Consider the following 17,997-nt stretch of genomic DNA (forward strand, 5'->3'; position numbering starts at 1 on the left):
CTCTATATAAGCTGACCGGACATAGTATATTCAAACAGGATTAGCTTCTTCATCCGAGAGAAGGAGATGATACTAAATTTTTGAATACTCACAACTTTGAAAAGTTTAACGTCATCGGCGTACAGTTTAAGACAGCCATCCGGAAGTAGTAGGGAAACATTATTGATAAACAACATGAATAGTAGCGGTCCAAGATTACTGACTTGTGGGACTCCAGGAACATTTGGGACTTGTGCAGAAAACTGAACTCCTATCTCCACACAAAGTGTTGGGTTTATCAAATAAGGCCCAAACCATTACACAAGAGCAGACGAAACTCAAAGTTTCTCGAGTTTGGCTAGAAGTATTCTGTTGTCTACTCGATCGAACGCCGCTTTCAGATCGGTGTATACTCAACTAAGTTGGTTGTTATTGATCGTTTCGGGTAAAAACCATTTTGATCCAATGTGATGTATTGTTTGCAGCTGGCCAAAGAGGGTCGTTAACAATTATTTCCATCACCTTAGAGCATGCGCAGAGAGATGTGATGCCTTTATAGTTTTGTACATCACGTCTATCCCTTTTTTGTGGGCGGGAAACATAATGGAAAATTTAGTGGGTGAATAAGGCACATCGTTTCAGAACGCACGACGGAATCCCATCAGGGCCAACTGCGAAGAAAGGCCACTCAAAGCAGTATCAACCTGAGCATCGCAAAGTGTTTTATTTTGCTGATTTCGTGCTCAAAATTAATAGCGTCCTCAAATTTGATTTTATTGATACATATACTTTAATTGGAGAAGGAGTTTGGTGCGAGCGCTCAACCTGTGCGGTTCGTTTTTTTCCGAATGCTCCGCGCCGATCAATTAAGTTCTTGTATTAGTCAATTGAGTTCTAGTTGTGAAAAGTGCCAAAATCGCATATCACTTAGTGTTTCGGTGGTGTAATCGCGATTTTATTAATTGTAAGGGGTGGAGAAAAAGCTTATACGAAATTAGGCTGTTTCCATTGCTAAAAACCTCATGTTCTCGGTGGCGGAACGCGTTTCTCGCGAGCGCTTACCGTGGGTTTGTGTGCGTGAAATGTGAACTTATAGGTTGCAAGAAGAGCGCGTGTGCAGGAAGACTGTGTAGCACCCATGCGACGATCCTCAAATAGTTCAGAGAAAAGACGCACGATAAGTATTAGTATTTTGCTCGTGTTTTTTTTATTATTTGAATGGCAGAGGAATAGGGCGAGACAGAGCAGCTTTGTTCTCTTTAGCATTGATCGGGTTTTTTGCCTCGACGCTTGGGCCGAGGGTTATGCGGCGCGAATAGCATTGAAACGGTTCGGGATGTGTTCGGACGTGCGTCAGTTTTCACTGTTGAGGTTATTCCTCCAAGTGTGGAAAGACGATGTTCGTGCCGCATCGTTTCCTGTATGACCTCGGCCTCACTCAGTTTCCCACCTACCCTTTCTCTAATGAAGCTGCATTCAATGCTTAAATAAAGCAGCATGCGACTTTCGGAGAGTGTACAACGTTGTCAAATTTCAACGCTCTCCATGTTTGTTTTCATTTCTTCAAGTTCACTGACGTGAGTGCACGGAATCAACACTAACACATCGGTCTTGCAAACCAAATTCACTGGCCACACGCGTACACGCTATGTATGTAGATATATAACAATATTGTGTACATTGATGAGTGCACTGCGCAGAGAGGTTTTTGGTCTGTTTTATGCATCTCGTTCGCATCACTCATTGATTTCCACCGTTAACTTATGGTAGAGTGGGTCACATGTATTTTTTCATTTTGTGCACTAGAAATGGTACACAGCGAGCAATACTAGTTGATCATTGATACTGTTTGATGGATTTTTTTAGCTTTTGATTTTTGTTAGTTATTCTTGAAATTGGTATGAAGCCCCCACCAACAACACCTGAAGTAGTGCACGTAGTGCACAATAGGACGAGACGCCACTGGTTAAGAATGTCTTGAAATCCCAAACTGAAATATATCTGATGACTCTGTTCGAAGTCGAAATCTTATGATTCAATTTTTTCGATTTTTCTAGCTTTTGAGAAGAGGTTTTTGTATACTATGGCCCAATTATGACTAGTTTGGCATTTTGTCAACAAACTTAAGATATATATTTTGGTCAATTTGCATATCTGCATTTTTTAAATTATTGGGGCTTTGTATGCATGAAACTTTGCCAATTTTTCTATTTGATAGGCAACACTCGCATTAACAGCTAATAGAGAATCGGCGTGGAATATCGTGCTCCCGAGCGTCTCCGTCGGTAGGCGTGCATTGAGCGGTCGTGCATAATGCTTCGGTGTAAACGCGTCTCCGGCCCGGGAGAGTTCTGCTCATATATATGTTTTCGAAATGTAGTGACTCAACTCTATAATATGTTAGTTCAAATCGTCCACATAGTGTAGTATAACATTTTGCGTTTCACTAGAATATGCCACACACACACCTGTGCATGGCCCTAATAACACTATTGTTTATTTCTGCTTCAAATCGGTCTCAAATCGGGAAATCGCTTTTCAAGAACAGACGAACAATTTACAAGAAACGTCGTTAGTCGACGGTCACCGAATATCTAGAGACTTCACGTCTATACCTTTCATGAGGTCGTATTTTCTACAGATTGGTTATAACTGTGTTATAATTTTCGGTATAAAGAGGGTCACTTCACGAAAAAGTGATAGGAGTGGCGAAGCGTTAACGTAAACTCAACTCTCGTAGCTTTCGTAACATTGTGAGATAAATCAATGAGAGATACGTTTCGGTAGTTGCATAATGACTTCATAAACAGATTTTCGAATCTTTGAGTATGTCTTGATTAGGTTATAGCTCCGGTATCCTTGCGTGCGCTTTATTTTTGCGGTGTTACATCATCAACCGGAATGAGTCCGGATCGCGTTATGATTTCCGTAGAAGATATAACGAACTCGTACGCGCGATATTTGTTATTATGAACCCGGTACTAGAACTCAGCGCATCGTTTACCAAAACGAAATCTGCTGCAAACCTTACCCTTTTCTCCAACATCCCAGTGATTTCTCGTGGAAGTGCAGAGGTGTTCTCGGCTTCCAATAAAGCGAGTATCACGTCAACATATTCCTATACACACTCCTTCTTTGACCTGCATTCGGATGCGGCCGGCGCTGGTATTGCCTAATATAAAGATTGAGGTCACCAGTTTTTACACATTGAGGATGAATGTTAATCCCAAGCATCATCCATTGGTTCTCTGTGTAATTACAGCTGATCAGGCAATAACGGAGTAGCAACCGCGGGCGGTCAATCATGCTCGTGCTCATGCTCATGCTCATGCTCATATACTTTATTTGGAGAAGTTTCTTTGTATATTATTGCGTTTTATTCAGAATGGACGATTTAGTGATTAATTCCTTTTATTAATTTATTTTTTCAGGACAGTGAGAGACACCCAGTGCCTTCGAAAAAGTTGTGGCAAATATTTCTGCTTGCAACTTTGTCGAAGGTGTCGAATTTCTATCGCTTATGTTAAAAAAGATATAAAATGTTTTATTACAAAGTTCACTCAAATCATAATTTTAATATAACTTTTTTCCTGAATTTTCTACATATATTATGTCTTCTACAAAATTATAAGCCAAACAGAAATACATATTTTTACTGAACATTGGATATAGCTATAGTTCGAAATACGAAAGTTATTCTACCATTAACAGTTTTTCAAGTGTTAGTTCTACATTAATTTACTCATTCGTACGCAAAAATACGCAGATAACTATTTAATATTCTGAAAACACGTTCATTCTACTTTCAAAAATATATAAAATTATTCGTCTAATAGAGTCTTTTCGATTGTTTAAATGAATAAATTCTTTGGCATGAAAATTCGTACTTCTTCAAATAACGCACAGTTTTGTAGAAGGTTATAGAAATATAAAAATTCATGGGAAAGAGTTATAAAGAAAAATATGAATTTTTAGTCACAGTTACATCCATGGCGTCATATAAAGTGAATCAATCATCAGTTTTTCGAGTGTAATTTTCACTGTCTTCTTCACTGTCTAGGTCAAATTGAATAAGAAGAGTTTTTGCATCCTCAGTCAATTCTTTCGTGTTAAGTTTTGGCCAGCCTCCGTTACCATTGGATCCGAATGAACTGTGTTCCTTTTATTCCTCCCGCGACTTAACTAAGAAAATGTTTCAAAATTATCAACAGTTTATTCATATTTCCATTGCAACAGCCGCTTATAAGAAGTTTAGAAGCTTCATAAGAAAATTTTAAACAATCCATGAAGAAGACAACAAAGTTGACACTTTAGGTGACGTCATGTGTGAAACTGTGACTAAAACTTCATATTTTTCTTTATAACTCTTTCGCATGATCCCCTTAATTTTTATGACCTTCAACAAAATTATGCAGTTTTCATGGGGTTATATTTTTGCTGAAGATTGTAAAACGCTATATTTAGAAATAACAAAGTTAATTAAAAAAATGTACGAATTTTCATGCAAAATATTTTTTTCATTGAAACAATCGAAAAGACTCTATTAGATAAATGATTTCATATTCTTTTGAAAGTTCAATGGAAGTGCTTTCAGAATATCAAATAGTTATCTGCGTATTTTTGCGTACGAATGAGTAGATTAATGTTAAACTAACGCTTGAAAAACCGTTAACAACTTTCGGATTTCGAACTATATCTAGATCCAATGTTCAGCAAAAATATGTATTTCTGTTTGGCTTATAATTTTGTAGAAGACATAAAATATGTAGAAAATTCAGAAAAAAGTTATATTAAAAGTTATGACTTGAGTGAACTTTGTAATAAAACTTTTGAAGTAGAATACTTCTCTCAGGAAGTTCGGCTACATAGGGATGTGAAAAGAAAATCTAAAACCGAAAAAAGTGAAAAATATGTCCAATTTCAAATGCTAATAAATCGGTTAGTATTCGATAGATTTCCTTCGTTCTTGCAGCAATAGATTGGAAAATCTTCTAAGATTCTTCCCACATGCAGATAATTGTAATTTTATTTTTCAAACTATTGTACTATTGTAAATAGTCAAGCCTTGTCAAAACGAAAACTTCGGCCTCTGATTGGTCGTTATATGATTGCTTCCCAAGCACGGTCGACAGAATCATAGACCTTGCCATTTGAAATGTGCTATTTGGCCTATATAAGAGCCTGTTTCACCTGAAGCCGCTCATTATAATCCTAGACTGCAACAACAGCAGTCCTCCCTTAGCAGCAGCAGTGGATACAACAGCAGTAGCAGTATAGCGGACAACGGCCACAGCTGTGGTATGGCAACGGATAGCGGAGCGCGTCTCAGCATCGATAGCAGGACCAGGTGATGCAGGGCAGCGGATACCAATGGCAACGAAAGCGTCCACTACTGTGGCAACGGGGATAGCACGGCGGTTGACGTTGGTCGCAGCATCCATATAAGCAGGGCCAGCTGATGTAGTAGGGCATTTTAGTGAAATGCTGTCTCTGAGCGATAGCAGGCACACTAGCTAATGCATCCTTCTCAGGATGAAATAGAAACTTAATTGAAGAGTTAATATTTTCTTTTAAATCAATTTACGCTTCCAAGAAATTTGGGACATATATATTTGGCTTCATCTCCATGTCTCAGAACGTACTGAATTATCTTTTCCTTCAGTCATGAGCACAACATCCGAAAAGCTTCATTATTAGCATAAAAATTAATTTTTCGCATAATCGATAATCAAAAATTATCAAGTCCGAATCATGACAAGCAACTATATTATTGAGAATGGTCAATCCTTGTTGACGCGCGAAATTTGACTGATCTGATTAGTCGTTAATATGATTGCTTCCCAAGCACGGTCGACAGAATCATAGACCATTTTAAATTTGCTATACGAGAAACTCGCCGTAGGTAATTAAACAGCTCTCTTTACGGCTGTTCATTTACCTACGGCAAGTTTCTCGCCCCATCGCTCGCGTTCGCGTTCACTATGACAGAGGCCTAAGGATGGGAATTATCGATTGAAATGGTTTTCGATAGTTTTCGATGATAACTATAGGTTTTTCATCCCTAAATAAGAGCCTGTTTCAGTCGAAGCCGCTCATAATAGTTCTAGACAGCGACAACAGCAGTCTTCCCTTAGCAGCAGCAGTAGCAGTGCAGTGGATACCAGGCGGATAGCGGCCACAGCTGTGGCATGGCAATGGATAGTGCACTAGTTGCAGCGGATCTCAGCATTGATAGCAGCTGGGCCAGCTGATGCAGGGACAGCGGATACCAATAGCAGCGTATAGCAGCCAAAACATTAGCATGGCTACGGATAGCGTAGCAGTTGCAGCGGATTTAGCATCGATAGCAGCTGATGCAGTGAGGCACTTTAGTGAAATGCAGTCTCTGTGCGATAGTGGGCACTAGTAAATGCATTCAATGAAAAGTTGACTCATTTTGACAACACATGAGCCTTCTAGTTTTGAGTGTTAAATCAGCTTTTCACTGTTTATTTAATCACAAGGAATACTTTACTTGCACTGTCAGTGATAACGCCAAGATGTGATCGTGTCTAATCCGATATTGAATTGAACAACAAATCAAAAAATGACCGACACGTAAGCAGCCGGGTTTTCTTGTAAAAGTATTCTACTTCATCCTTGCGGTCGTGGCTTTGCACACAACCCTCCTGTGATTTTTAAATCTTTTTTTTTAAATAAGCGATAGAAATTCGACACCCTCGACAAAGTTGCTAGCAGAAATATTTGCCACAACTTTTTCGAAGGCACTGGGTGTCTCTCACTGTCCTGAAAAAATAAAGTTTTCATATCACTTCTAGGTGAATTAATCACAAAATCGTCCATTCTGAATCAAGGTGTCGTGGTGTCGTTCACTAGTACCAGGTCTAGTAGACGGTCGTGGTCGTTAGTAGCGTGATTCACTTGAGTCAGGTTGTGCAAACTAAACCCATCTAGTAGAGCGAAGCAGGCGACAGATATACGTGAATGAAACAAATCAACTGAAGCTGTACCGTCGCTATCCCGTTTCCAAATTACTCTCGGCTGATTATAGTCTCCAAACAGCAACGAAAGATCGTTGTGGTTCAAGCGAGAGAAGCTAAAGCTGATCGAGCTGATATGGTTTTCAACAGCGATAACATCGGAACTGGGGAGAAAGATAGAGTACTCCCAAACTAATACCACAGACTAACGGACGTAACACTGGAACCTAGCTCCATCGCCACAAAAAACGTTCATTTCAAATTTTCAATCGAATAGTCAGCGCGCGAAAACGTCATCTGGGGCGCTGTCATGCAATCTCATACATATTTTGTAGTTCCCCATTTGACACATGCAGTAACGCTGGCGCTGATGTCGAAATACATGACGCAGCGCGAACACGACAGCAGATGGTGCTAGTGTTACTAACGTAAAGTACTGGAATCATCCAAACGATGATTTTATTGAAAATTTGTTCGACGTGTTATATCTATTAGTCTGTGCTAATACTTCGAGTTGGCAGGGAGATTTTAATCCAGAGCTGTTCAATGGTGTCACTTATCGTAGGGTCTACACAGCTATTCAGGCGTTTAGAAACAGCTATAAGGACACCACCACCACGCGTCTACGTGAATGTATTGATTTACGTTATTAATAATATGAATTCGTGTCACACACACTCAAGATTTGATCATAGTCTTCAAAAATGTCGCTATAATCAATAGCTTGAATATTGAGAATATCGTGAAAAAATTCTCTAAAACTTTAGATCAAAAATGTTTTTGACTAGCACAACTTTATGAGGCAGTTTAAATTTGTTCCCAAACCAGTACACAAATTTTAATCGGAAAAATATTGAGTTTGACAAAAGGTACCTATGCTTTTCAATCGAAATAACAATAAACTTTGCTTAGTTACCATAATTCAACAAATTCTTTGTACTGAACTGAACCAAAAAAGCACCAACTGAAGCGAAAAAGTGCGCCATTTTCCTCCTACTTTGTTGCCCACTTGCATCTTCAATTTGCAACAGTTGGTGAGGCGGCGAAGCCGAGCGAAAGTTTTATAATTACAAAGGCTCGGTTTTAAACGATTTATATTCGCGCTGGTTTTCCCTTGTTGAAAAATTCCAGCTAATTTTATTTTCATCGAAAGAAAAAAGAGAAAAAAAGCATCATATCCGTTTTATTTCAGACGGAAACGAGCAATAAATATGCCACGAACAGTCGCTGGGAAAGCTGAACGGGAAAAAGGAAATGTTAAGTACCTAATTAGATGAAGTTGAAGAGTTCAAGTCGTGAAGCACTGCCGAAGCAGGATGCGGGAATTTACTGCGAATTCATTCTATTCTGCAGAACTATAATCCGCTCCGGCAACCATTGACTGTCATAACAATCAACATAATGCAATCAACACTCCTACTTGACAGACAAAAGCGTCTGTGGCTGCTGCTCTGCTCCTATACTGCAACTATGGCGACGACGACGACGACGACGAAGACGAAGACGATGATGATACTCCATTCTACTAAATTCAACAGTAGCTCGGGTGGAAAAACTGCCACTCATGCCCTTATGGTTGGCTGCATGACTCGTGGCCACACTTACCGAATCAAGCGAAAGCCAAGCTTATTTACATACACATCTTTACACTGCGCTACGAAGCTAGACGCACAGCTGGACTATTTTTGGTCAATTTTTGCTGAGTGTAAAGTAAATGAGGTGTGCATGACCAGTTAGCAACTTAAACTCGACGACAGTTAGATGGACAACATTTTGCATCAAGTGGTCCCATGTGGGACCACTGTCACCTCTCGAAAGTGCATCTTGAGGTCAATGGAAAAGGTTTTTGTTTTGAGGATGGAACTTACTTACTTTCTTTTGTAAGGCTTTTGTAAGTTTTCAAGTAGGAATATCTCTTGCTAGCACAATTACGTGGTATCACATGTGTGCATGGTTGGCACAAATTCAAAATCAATCCGCTGTCGAGAAACCCGTGTTATTTCATGTGCTCACAAGACAACCAGTTGAAAATTTGACATTTGTACGCTTTGAGCGTATCACAGCCTACCATGATTTGAGGGTAGAAAAATAAAAGTTGCCCATAAAAAGTTCATCGCATGAGCAAACAAAAAAAAGCCTTTTAAGATTTTATTGATAAATAATTTTGCGTCGACTTCGGTCGAACGTCGAACAAGAGCAAAGAAAAAAAAAACTGCTTCGGGCATATGTTTTATACTGCCCATAAAAGAACGATAAAGCTTTTCAAAGCGTCGCCGTCGGTGGGTGGCATCTGGTTGCCGTCTGTTAGCAAACCATCGAAAAAGTTTAGAAGCCACTCGCAAACAGAAGGCTCACCTCCGTCTCCGTTTCGCCTTAGCAAATCATAATTCAGTGTGTAAAAATTCATGAAGCCCCGGGCCAACGACTCCAACGGCACCAAAAAACCACAATCGGCCAAACCCAGGCTGATTACCGATCGTTTGCATTAATGTTGGACCGATTAATGACGCTGCGCCTGCAGATTGGTTTTTTTTCTGGTTTATTGCAGCACCGGACGTGCAAAATTTTGCCCGATTAACAGATGGTACCGGAAGGCAGAGCTCGGAACCGCAGCGGGAAAAATAATGTGCAACATAAATTCGGGTCCAACGAGCAAACAACTCGTTAGTAGATTTTTTGTTTGTTTCGGAGGAGAATTGATTGTGTGTGAAGAGGAATTGAAAAAAAAACAAGAAAAAATGGAATGATAAAGTGATTACATAACTTTTAAAAGAACACAGAAACAGAACAAGCGCTTTGTATTTACATCAGCTATTTAAGCTTAAAAGCAACCGGACGCGACTCTGTTTCGACTTACTTGGGGGCAATATCGCAGCCCTGCTGCATCAGTGACCCGATCGTGAACCAGAGCGAGTTAAGCAGGGTGAAACTGTTCTCCAGGAAGGGGGGTTCCGAGTTGCATGGATGTGGATTTTCCCACTCGTACGGGGTGAAGCTGCCAAAGCGCGCGGGGATGAAAGAAACAAAAAAAAAACGAAACTGATCAGTATAAAACTTGAGGGTTGGGACTCGGAGGTGGGTCTAAATTTATAAGGAATAGAGTCACGCTAATATCAATACTTTGTGCTCATGACTCTTAAGGTAGGTACACCGGCGGCTGCTTGGGAATTTTCCTTGATGTTTTGCTTCCCGTCTCGTCGCCACCAGTTTTTGCCGCTAACTTATACATAGTTCAGTCTGATGCTGCTGCTGCTGATGATGATGATGTCAAAAATCTGTCGCTGACGGGCGAAAGAAATGTTATCAATCCAATATTAATAACTAGAAGGTAAAAGCATCTTCCATCTGGTTTTCTCCTGGTCTCCTGGTGGCAAGACAGAGGTTAGTAATCTGCTTGAAGTAAGTAGGTACATCTGTCTCTGTCACAGAAGGAACAGAAGATGCCAACGCACTGCGGTATATCACGGAACGGTTTCCGCCGGCTGGGAAATTGAATATGTAATAACTTGAAAAGCTAGCTGAGTGTTGTAGCAACATGTTGAAATGAGTGTGATCACAGTCACTCCGGAGCAATGATTGGTGTAAAATTTTTGGCATGTTTAAAACTAGCAGAATTGTTGCTAATCTTTTGACATGGTGACTGGATTTTGCTCAATGTATGTCAGCATTTATTTTAAAAATATCAAACAATTTTCTATTCAGTATTTATTCAAAAAATATTTAGAAAACATCCGAAACAGTGATCAAGGTCACCCCAGTTTACGGTAATTTTTTTCAAAACTGTATTTTCTTCTGTGAAATCAAATGGTTTAAGGAGAGTTTTTGGCGCATTTTCAAGATAAATAATCATTTTAAAGATAAGTATCAGAAAAGTTCGGAGAAACTCCAACTGAGCTTCAGGAAGTTTCTTAAGGACGGTTTTGAAAGGAATATCTAAGAATTTAAAGTAAACAATAGAGTCAAGAGATTGATTAAAGTCAAGAAATGGGAGAACGTCAGTACCTTCATGAAAGTTGAGGGATTTAAGAAAATCAAGAATGTCACTACAGTCAAGGAACTGAGAGTGTCGAGAAGAAGTCACGAAAGAGTAATGAAATTGACTAGAATAAAAGAACGAAGTCCAAGAAAACTAGAAAGGTAGGGAGCAAACATTAATGCACAGTGGTCCAATAAGGCAAAAAGTGGAACTTAATTCCATAGCGCCTGTCACCTTCATCCTAGCTTAAAAGTGTCTTCGGAACAATTGTTTGTATGAATGACCCGCATTATCGCAAATTGTCAAAAAGTATGAAAAGTTCACTATACTAAAAATAAAAAATATAACTTTTTTAATGTTAAGAGATAGAAGAATAGTTTATTTAGCAAAGTTGTAGAAGATTAAAAAATATGAAACTTTGTTGAACAATTGAACCCCTTTCTTTTTTTGGTACAAAGTTATAAAGTATATAACATGAAACTTTCTTAAAAGTTAGTTTTTTGTACTTAACTTTTGTTAGTTGCATTTTACACGAAAGTATTGTTCGGAGTAATTGTTAGAGCACACAAAACACACATTTTTGCCAAAGACCATATATCTCCAGGGCTTTTCCTTACAAAGTTATATCATATTTTAACTTATTTTTTCGATAACTTCAAGAACGTATTGATTAAAAAGGGGCAAGTGGAATCATGATGTCAATACTATTCCTTGAAGTTAAGCTTAAGTACTATAAACTCTTTTAGGTTCCGTTTGTCCCAATCCACCCATATTATAGTACGGCGAGCTTATGTTACAGTAGGTTTTCATGTATCCAAAATACTATTTTTTTTTTGTGTTAAGAGATAGAGAAATGGTTAATTCGGCAAAGTTTCGAACGTGCAAAAATATGAATCTTTGCTGAACAAACGAAATTCCTATCTTCATTGGTTACCGAGTTACAGAGTATTTTCTGTAAAAGTTACTTAAAAGATAATATTTTGCGTTTAACTTCTATTAGCTACATTTTACAAGTAAACGTTGTTCTAAAGAAGCATTTGGGCATACAAAACACACGTTTTTGTTGAAGGCCACACAACTCCAGGACTTTTCCTTACAAAGTCATAGCATGTTTTAGCTTATTTTTTCGATAACTTTAGGAACGCATAAAGTAAAAAGGGGCAAGTAGAATCATGATGTTAATACTTTTTCTAAAAATGTTTAGCTCGAGTTCTCAGAACTGTTATAAGTTTCATCTGTCCCAATCAACCTAATCTTTATTCTTTATGTTGGTAAAGTTATCGAAAAAATATGCTGAAATGTGCTACAACTTTGTAAGGAAAAGTCCTGGAGATGTGTGGTCTTCAACAAAAACGTGTGTTTTATATGCCTAAATGATTCTTTAGAACAACGTCTTCTTGTAAAATGTAACTAACGAAAGTTAAGTACAAAAAACTAACTTTTAAGTAACTTTTTTAGAACATACGCTGTAACTCTGTTCCCAATGAAGATAGGAATTTTATTTGTTCAGCAAAGATTCATATTTTTGCACGTTCTAAAACATTGCCGAATAAATCATTCCTCTATCTCTTAACACAAAAAAGTTAGTATTTTGGATATATGAAAACCTACTGTAACATATGCTCGCCGTACTCTAATATGGGTGGATTGGAACAAATGGAGCCTAAAGAAGTTTACAGTACTTCAGCTTAACTTCAAGGAACAGTATTGACATCATGATTCCACTTGCCCCTTTTTAACCTATACGTTCTTGAAATTATCGAAAAAATAAGCTAAAATTTGATATAACTTTGCAAGGAAAAGTCCTGGAGATATATAACCTTTGGCAAAAATGAGTGTTTTGTGTGCCCTGACGATTCCTCCGAGCAATACTTTCGTGTAAAATGCAACTAACAAAAGTTAAGTACCAGAAACTAACTTTTAAGTAAGTTCCATGTAATATACTTTATAACTTTGTACCGAAAGAAGATAGGATTTTCATTTGTTCAACATAGTTTCATATTTTTTAATCTTCTACAACTTTGCTCAGTAAATTGTTCTTCTATCTCTTAACACAAAAAAGTTTTTATTTTTATTTTTAGTATAGTAAACTTTTCATACTTTTTGACAATTTGCAATTATGCGGGTCATTCATACAAACAATTGTTCCGAAGACTTTATTAAGCTAGGATGAACGTGAAAGACGTCATGGGATTAAGTTCCACTTTTTGCCTTATTGGACCACTGTGCAATGACGTAGCATTGATGGTAGGAGGGGAGGGGATCCCATCGATCGTTTTGTAGTAAGCTGTGACTGGGGGGAAGGTGTATCAGAATGTTTTGAAAGACCTGATTTTAGTGAGATTGAAATGTTGTGACCAATTGCTACGAGGGAGAAAAGTGGGGGGGGGGTGAAAATCGTAAAAAAATGCTTTGTTATTAAAGTATATTCCCTTAAAGAAGTCAAAATCAACAGAAATCAGTTAAGAGAGTCTAGGAAGTCAAAAGAGGCAAGAAAATTAAGGAAGCCAATACATTTAAATTTGTCAAGTTACGAAATTCAAGAAAACAGACGAAGCCAAGAAATAGTCTAGAAAGTCTAAGAATTCAATAGAATTAAAAAATCAAGAGTGTCAATAATGTTAACAAGCAATAAATTAGGAAAAATAATGTTAACAATATTAAGAAAGTCAGAAAAGTCAAGAGAGCCAAGTAAGTTCACTATGGCAAAAAGTCAAAGAAATCCTCAAAAGTCTCAAACTGTTGGAAAGTCAAAATTGAAAAGTCAAGAAGGTGTGAGCAGTTAAAAAATTTAAATTCAGGCAGCCATAGGTGTCAGACAACTCTAGAAATTTGAAAAATGCCAACAAATTGAACAAAATCAACGAGGTCAAAAGTTAAAAGAACAAATCAAGAAACTCAAGGGAGTTTAGAAAGTCAAAAAAGTCATCAAGAAAATTGAAAATTAAGACAGTTAATAAGATCAAGTAAATCAACAAAGTTAAGACATTGGAAAAAGTCAGAAAAAACTAAGAAACTCCCAAGAGTCAAGGAATTTAGAAAGTTGAGAAAATCTCAATAGAAAAGGTAAAGAAACATAAAATTCCTACAAAAATGTCAAGAATGTCAAGGAAGACAAGAAAACAGATGGATGTCAAGAATGTTAACAAAATCAGGAGGGTTATGACAACTAAGAAGTCAAAAATAAGAGAGTCTAGGAAGTCAAGAGAGGCAAAAAAAATCATGGAAGGAATGTTGAATCATCAAGAAATTAAGTGAAATAAAAAAGTCCAAAAATATTCAAGAAAGTTAAAAACTGCCAGAAAATTAAGAGCGACTACAGAAATATCGAAATAGTAAAGAAAGTTAAGAAAGTTAAAAAGTCAAGAAAGTCGAGAGGGTCGAAATTAAGCAGGACGTTCGGAAAATTCAAGAAACTTTAAGGTAGTCAAGAAAGCCACGAAAGTCGGTGAAGTAAAGAAAATAGAAAATGTCATGAAAGTCGAGGAAGTCAAGATAATAAAGAAAGTTGGGAAACTTTAGTGAACCAATGAATTTACAAAAGTGCGGAACAAAATCGAGAGGCATGAAAATTATTAAAGTCAAAAGCGTAAATAAAACCCTCAGGAAAGGCAGGAAAGTTAAAGGAGTCAGAAAAAAAAGTCGAAGAGTCCAATGAACTCGGAACTAAAACAGCTAAGTTAGAGAAGGCCAAGAAAGTCGAAAATATTAACGAAGTCAATAAATTAAGAAATTAAACAAAATCACGAAAGTAAAATAGGTCAAGAATGTCAAAACAATGAAAAAAATCAAGAAAGTTAAGCCAAGTAAATCAAGACAATTAGGAAAGTCAAGAATGTTAGAGAAATTGCTGAAAGTCAAGAAACTGGAGAAAAGGGCCATCCACATACAACGTGGATAGCTTGGGTTGTGTAATTTCCACGGTCTTTACAGATTTTTTAGAATATATATGAGCATTTGTCCACGGGGGGGAGATCAAAATCGTTAAAAATCTGCCCACGTGGTATGTGGATTATGGAATTTAAGAAAATTGAAAAAATCGAGGAGTAAATAAATTCAAGAAAGTTAAGAAAATCAGAATCAGAATAAAAAATCGAAAAGGTAAATAATTGTAAGGAAGAAAAGAAAGTCAAAATGTCGAGTGAGTCAAAAAAATTAAGACAGCCAGGAAAACCAAAATACTTAGCACAGTCAAGTAAGCCACGAAAGTCGAAAAAGCCAGGCAAGTAATCCAGAAATATTAAGAGAACCAGGAAGGTCATTTCAGATAGCAAAAAACACCTAGAGTTTCAATAATGCTGAGGTAGTCAAAAGGTAATCCAGAGGGTAAAGAAATTCAAGTACGTCGGAAAATAAGAAAAAGTCTTCAAAGTCAAAATATTTTAATTTATTAGGTACAGAGTGTCAGGTAAAAAAAAAACAAGAGAAGAAACGTAAATCGATAAAGTAAGGGAGTTCAAAACAATAGAGTTTTTTTTAAAATAAATAGGATGAGAGAGTCAAGTCATAAGAACAGTCATGAAAATACACTAAGGTCGCTTTTTATGCGAGCGATACGTGCTGCGTAAAAGAAAACCGCGTAAAAAACGTGTAAATTCTGGAATTCGCGTTAAAAAACCGCGTAAATACCGAAATTCACGTAAAAATAACCGCGCAGAAAAAAACCTGCGTAAAAAGCTACCTTAGTGTAATCAAGAAACTAGAAAAACCAGAAAATCAATTACTTAGAAAAGAGTGTCAAAACAAGTCAAGGCCAAATGGTTGAAAGTAAACGTGATGTGACAGATCTGGACAAAATTACTAACATGTCCGGACATGTTCAGCAATGCTGTGCAGTCCGCCGGTTGGTCCGTCTGCTGTGGAAAGCTGCGATCGAATGAGTCACTTGCTCAGCCTTGCTGTGCTAAAATCAGCTGTCACTCTGTCGCTATATTCCGATTCAGAACCTGACCTTCTGTTTATTATACACAGACTTAGCGCCACGATCCTACTGACACGAACAGTCTCTCTCGAGCCAAGACTCGAACCTACGACAACTGACTTGTTGGGCCAGCATCGTAACTCGAGACCAACTAAGAGATGCGGGTCGAGTAGTTTCCATCCTCTTGCTGCAGTAGACGGTTATACAATGAAGACTAAATTTCTGCATACTAGCTTTTATACGTGACTACTGAGAGTTAAACTTCCTGTAAGCGAGTAAAACAACAACAATAATAACAAACCGGGTATACAATCCAATCGTCTGTATACTTCAGAAACTGAAAAATATCAAAATAGTTCAGAAAGTAAAGAAAGTTAAGCAAGTCGAGAAGATAAAAAAGTCAAAAATATTGAGACAATCGAAAAATTCAAGGACAAAAGTCGATAAAGTTAAGATAATCGAAAATGCAAGAAAGTCACGGAATTCAAGGTAATAAGCAAAATCATGTTAGAAAATTCATAAAAGTCAAAAATGCATATGTCCAGAAATAAATAGAAAAAAGAGATTCGAAAAGGTAAAAAAATCAAGTAGTTCAACAAAATTAGGTTAACTGAGAAAGTTGAATAAAAGAGTGAAAGTTAAAATTTTTAGGGAAGTCAATATATCAAGAAAATATAAAAGTTCAAGAAAATAAAAGCAAATTAAGAAAGAAAAGAGGCTCAAGAAAGTGAAGCGAGCCAAAATAAGTCAAGAAAGTTGGTCAAGTCGAGAAATTGCTAAAATCGAGAAACTGGAAAAGTTGGCGACATGTTGAAAGATCAACAAAATTAAGAAAGTAAAGAAAGTCCAATAAACTGAGAATGTCAAGAAGCTAAAAATTCATGGAAAAGCCAAGACAGCAACGAAAGTCGAAAAAATGCAGGAATATCAGGAGAATCAAGAGAGTCAAGGAATTCGAGATAAGAATGAAAATGCAGACTTTCACAAATGTTAAGGAAATCGGAAGATAAATTAAGAAAGTTGGGAAAATAAAGTAAATCACGAAACAAGAGCTAGCCGAGAAAGTCATAGAAATATTAAAATATAATAAGATCCAGAAAGTCATGAGAATAAACAAGAGAAGTGTTTAGGAAAGTTTAGGATTTAAAAAAAAGGAGATGGTAGAGAAAGCTGAAGAAAGTCAAGAAATTCAAGGCAATCAAGAAAGCAAAATATGTGAAAATCAATAGATAAAAAATAAATAATGAACGCATGTTAAAGCAGCAAAGTACGTTAAGAAAGTAAAAAAAGAAGATTTTCAAGAAAATCAAGAAACGCTAGTAAGTTATGATATTCCAGTAGGTCATGAATTTGGAGAAATGAGAAAAATCAAGAAAATCAAAAAAGTAAAAAAATGTCAAAAATCAAGAAATTGAAGAAAGTAAATAAAATCAATGATTTAAGGAACCAAACAATTGATGGTAGCCAAAAGATGACTTGAAGAGTTGAAATAAAAAAAAATCAAGACAGTTGAAAAAAATGCAGAATGAAGGTTAAAAAAATTGGAGAAGTCACAAAAATCATGGAAGTCAAAGAATTTTAGAAAATTAAGAGGGTTAAAAGTCAAGAATGTACAAGAATGTTGAGAATTTCAAAAAAGTCAAGAATACCATGAAATTTACGAAAATCAAGAAAATCAACAAATTGCGGAAGTCACAAAAAAGTAAGACAAAGTATTGAAGAAAATCAAAAAAGGTCATGAGGCAAGAAAAATAATCAACAGTTAAGAAACTAAAGTAAGTCAAAACGTTGGGGTGAGCCAAGAAAGTTGAGAATGGCAAGCTATAAGAGAATACCAAAAGATTTGGGAAAATCAAGATCTCCAATACATACACCGGTATGGTTAAAAACTTAAAGAGGTGCATAAAAATCAACCTGCTGATCGACAACGTGCGCAAAATGAGAATGGATAGAAGTTAGAGGGATGATGCACACGAACAAATAGTTTGTAAGTTTTGTAATTGTGTTTGTTTTGGTTTCATATAATTAAAGTTCTGAAGATGGCTGAAAAATAGTTAGCTGAATCGTAAACTATAAAATCAATTGAAACCCGAGAAGGAAATCAAGAGTGTTATGAAATCGATGAAAGTTAAGAAGTTAGA

The 17,997-nt window shown here is 36.9% G+C and overlaps 1 protein-coding gene across 4 annotated transcripts in view; it reads right to left on the minus strand.

The window, feature by feature from the left end:
* LOC129718970 (glutamate receptor ionotropic, kainate 2) overlaps positions 1–17,997 on the minus strand; it is a 223,840-nt gene that overhangs the window by 15,336 nt on the left and 190,507 nt on the right. For 3 of the 4 annotated variants that reach the window (XM_055670256.1, XM_055670258.1, XM_055670254.1), the window contains exon 12: positions 9,817–9,954. The exons of the other annotated variant lie outside the window; for it this stretch is intronic. In XM_055670256.1, coding sequence (XP_055526231.1) covers positions 9,817–9,954 — 138 coding nt within the window. The remainder of the gene's footprint in view (positions 1–9,816; positions 9,955–17,997) is intronic. 4 annotated transcript variants of the gene reach the window in all.

The sequence above is a fragment of the Wyeomyia smithii genome, chromosome 1, assembly GCF_029784165.1.
Source record: "Wyeomyia smithii strain HCP4-BCI-WySm-NY-G18 chromosome 1, ASM2978416v1, whole genome shotgun sequence".
NCBI lineage: Eukaryota > Metazoa > Arthropoda > Insecta > Diptera > Culicidae > Wyeomyia > Wyeomyia smithii.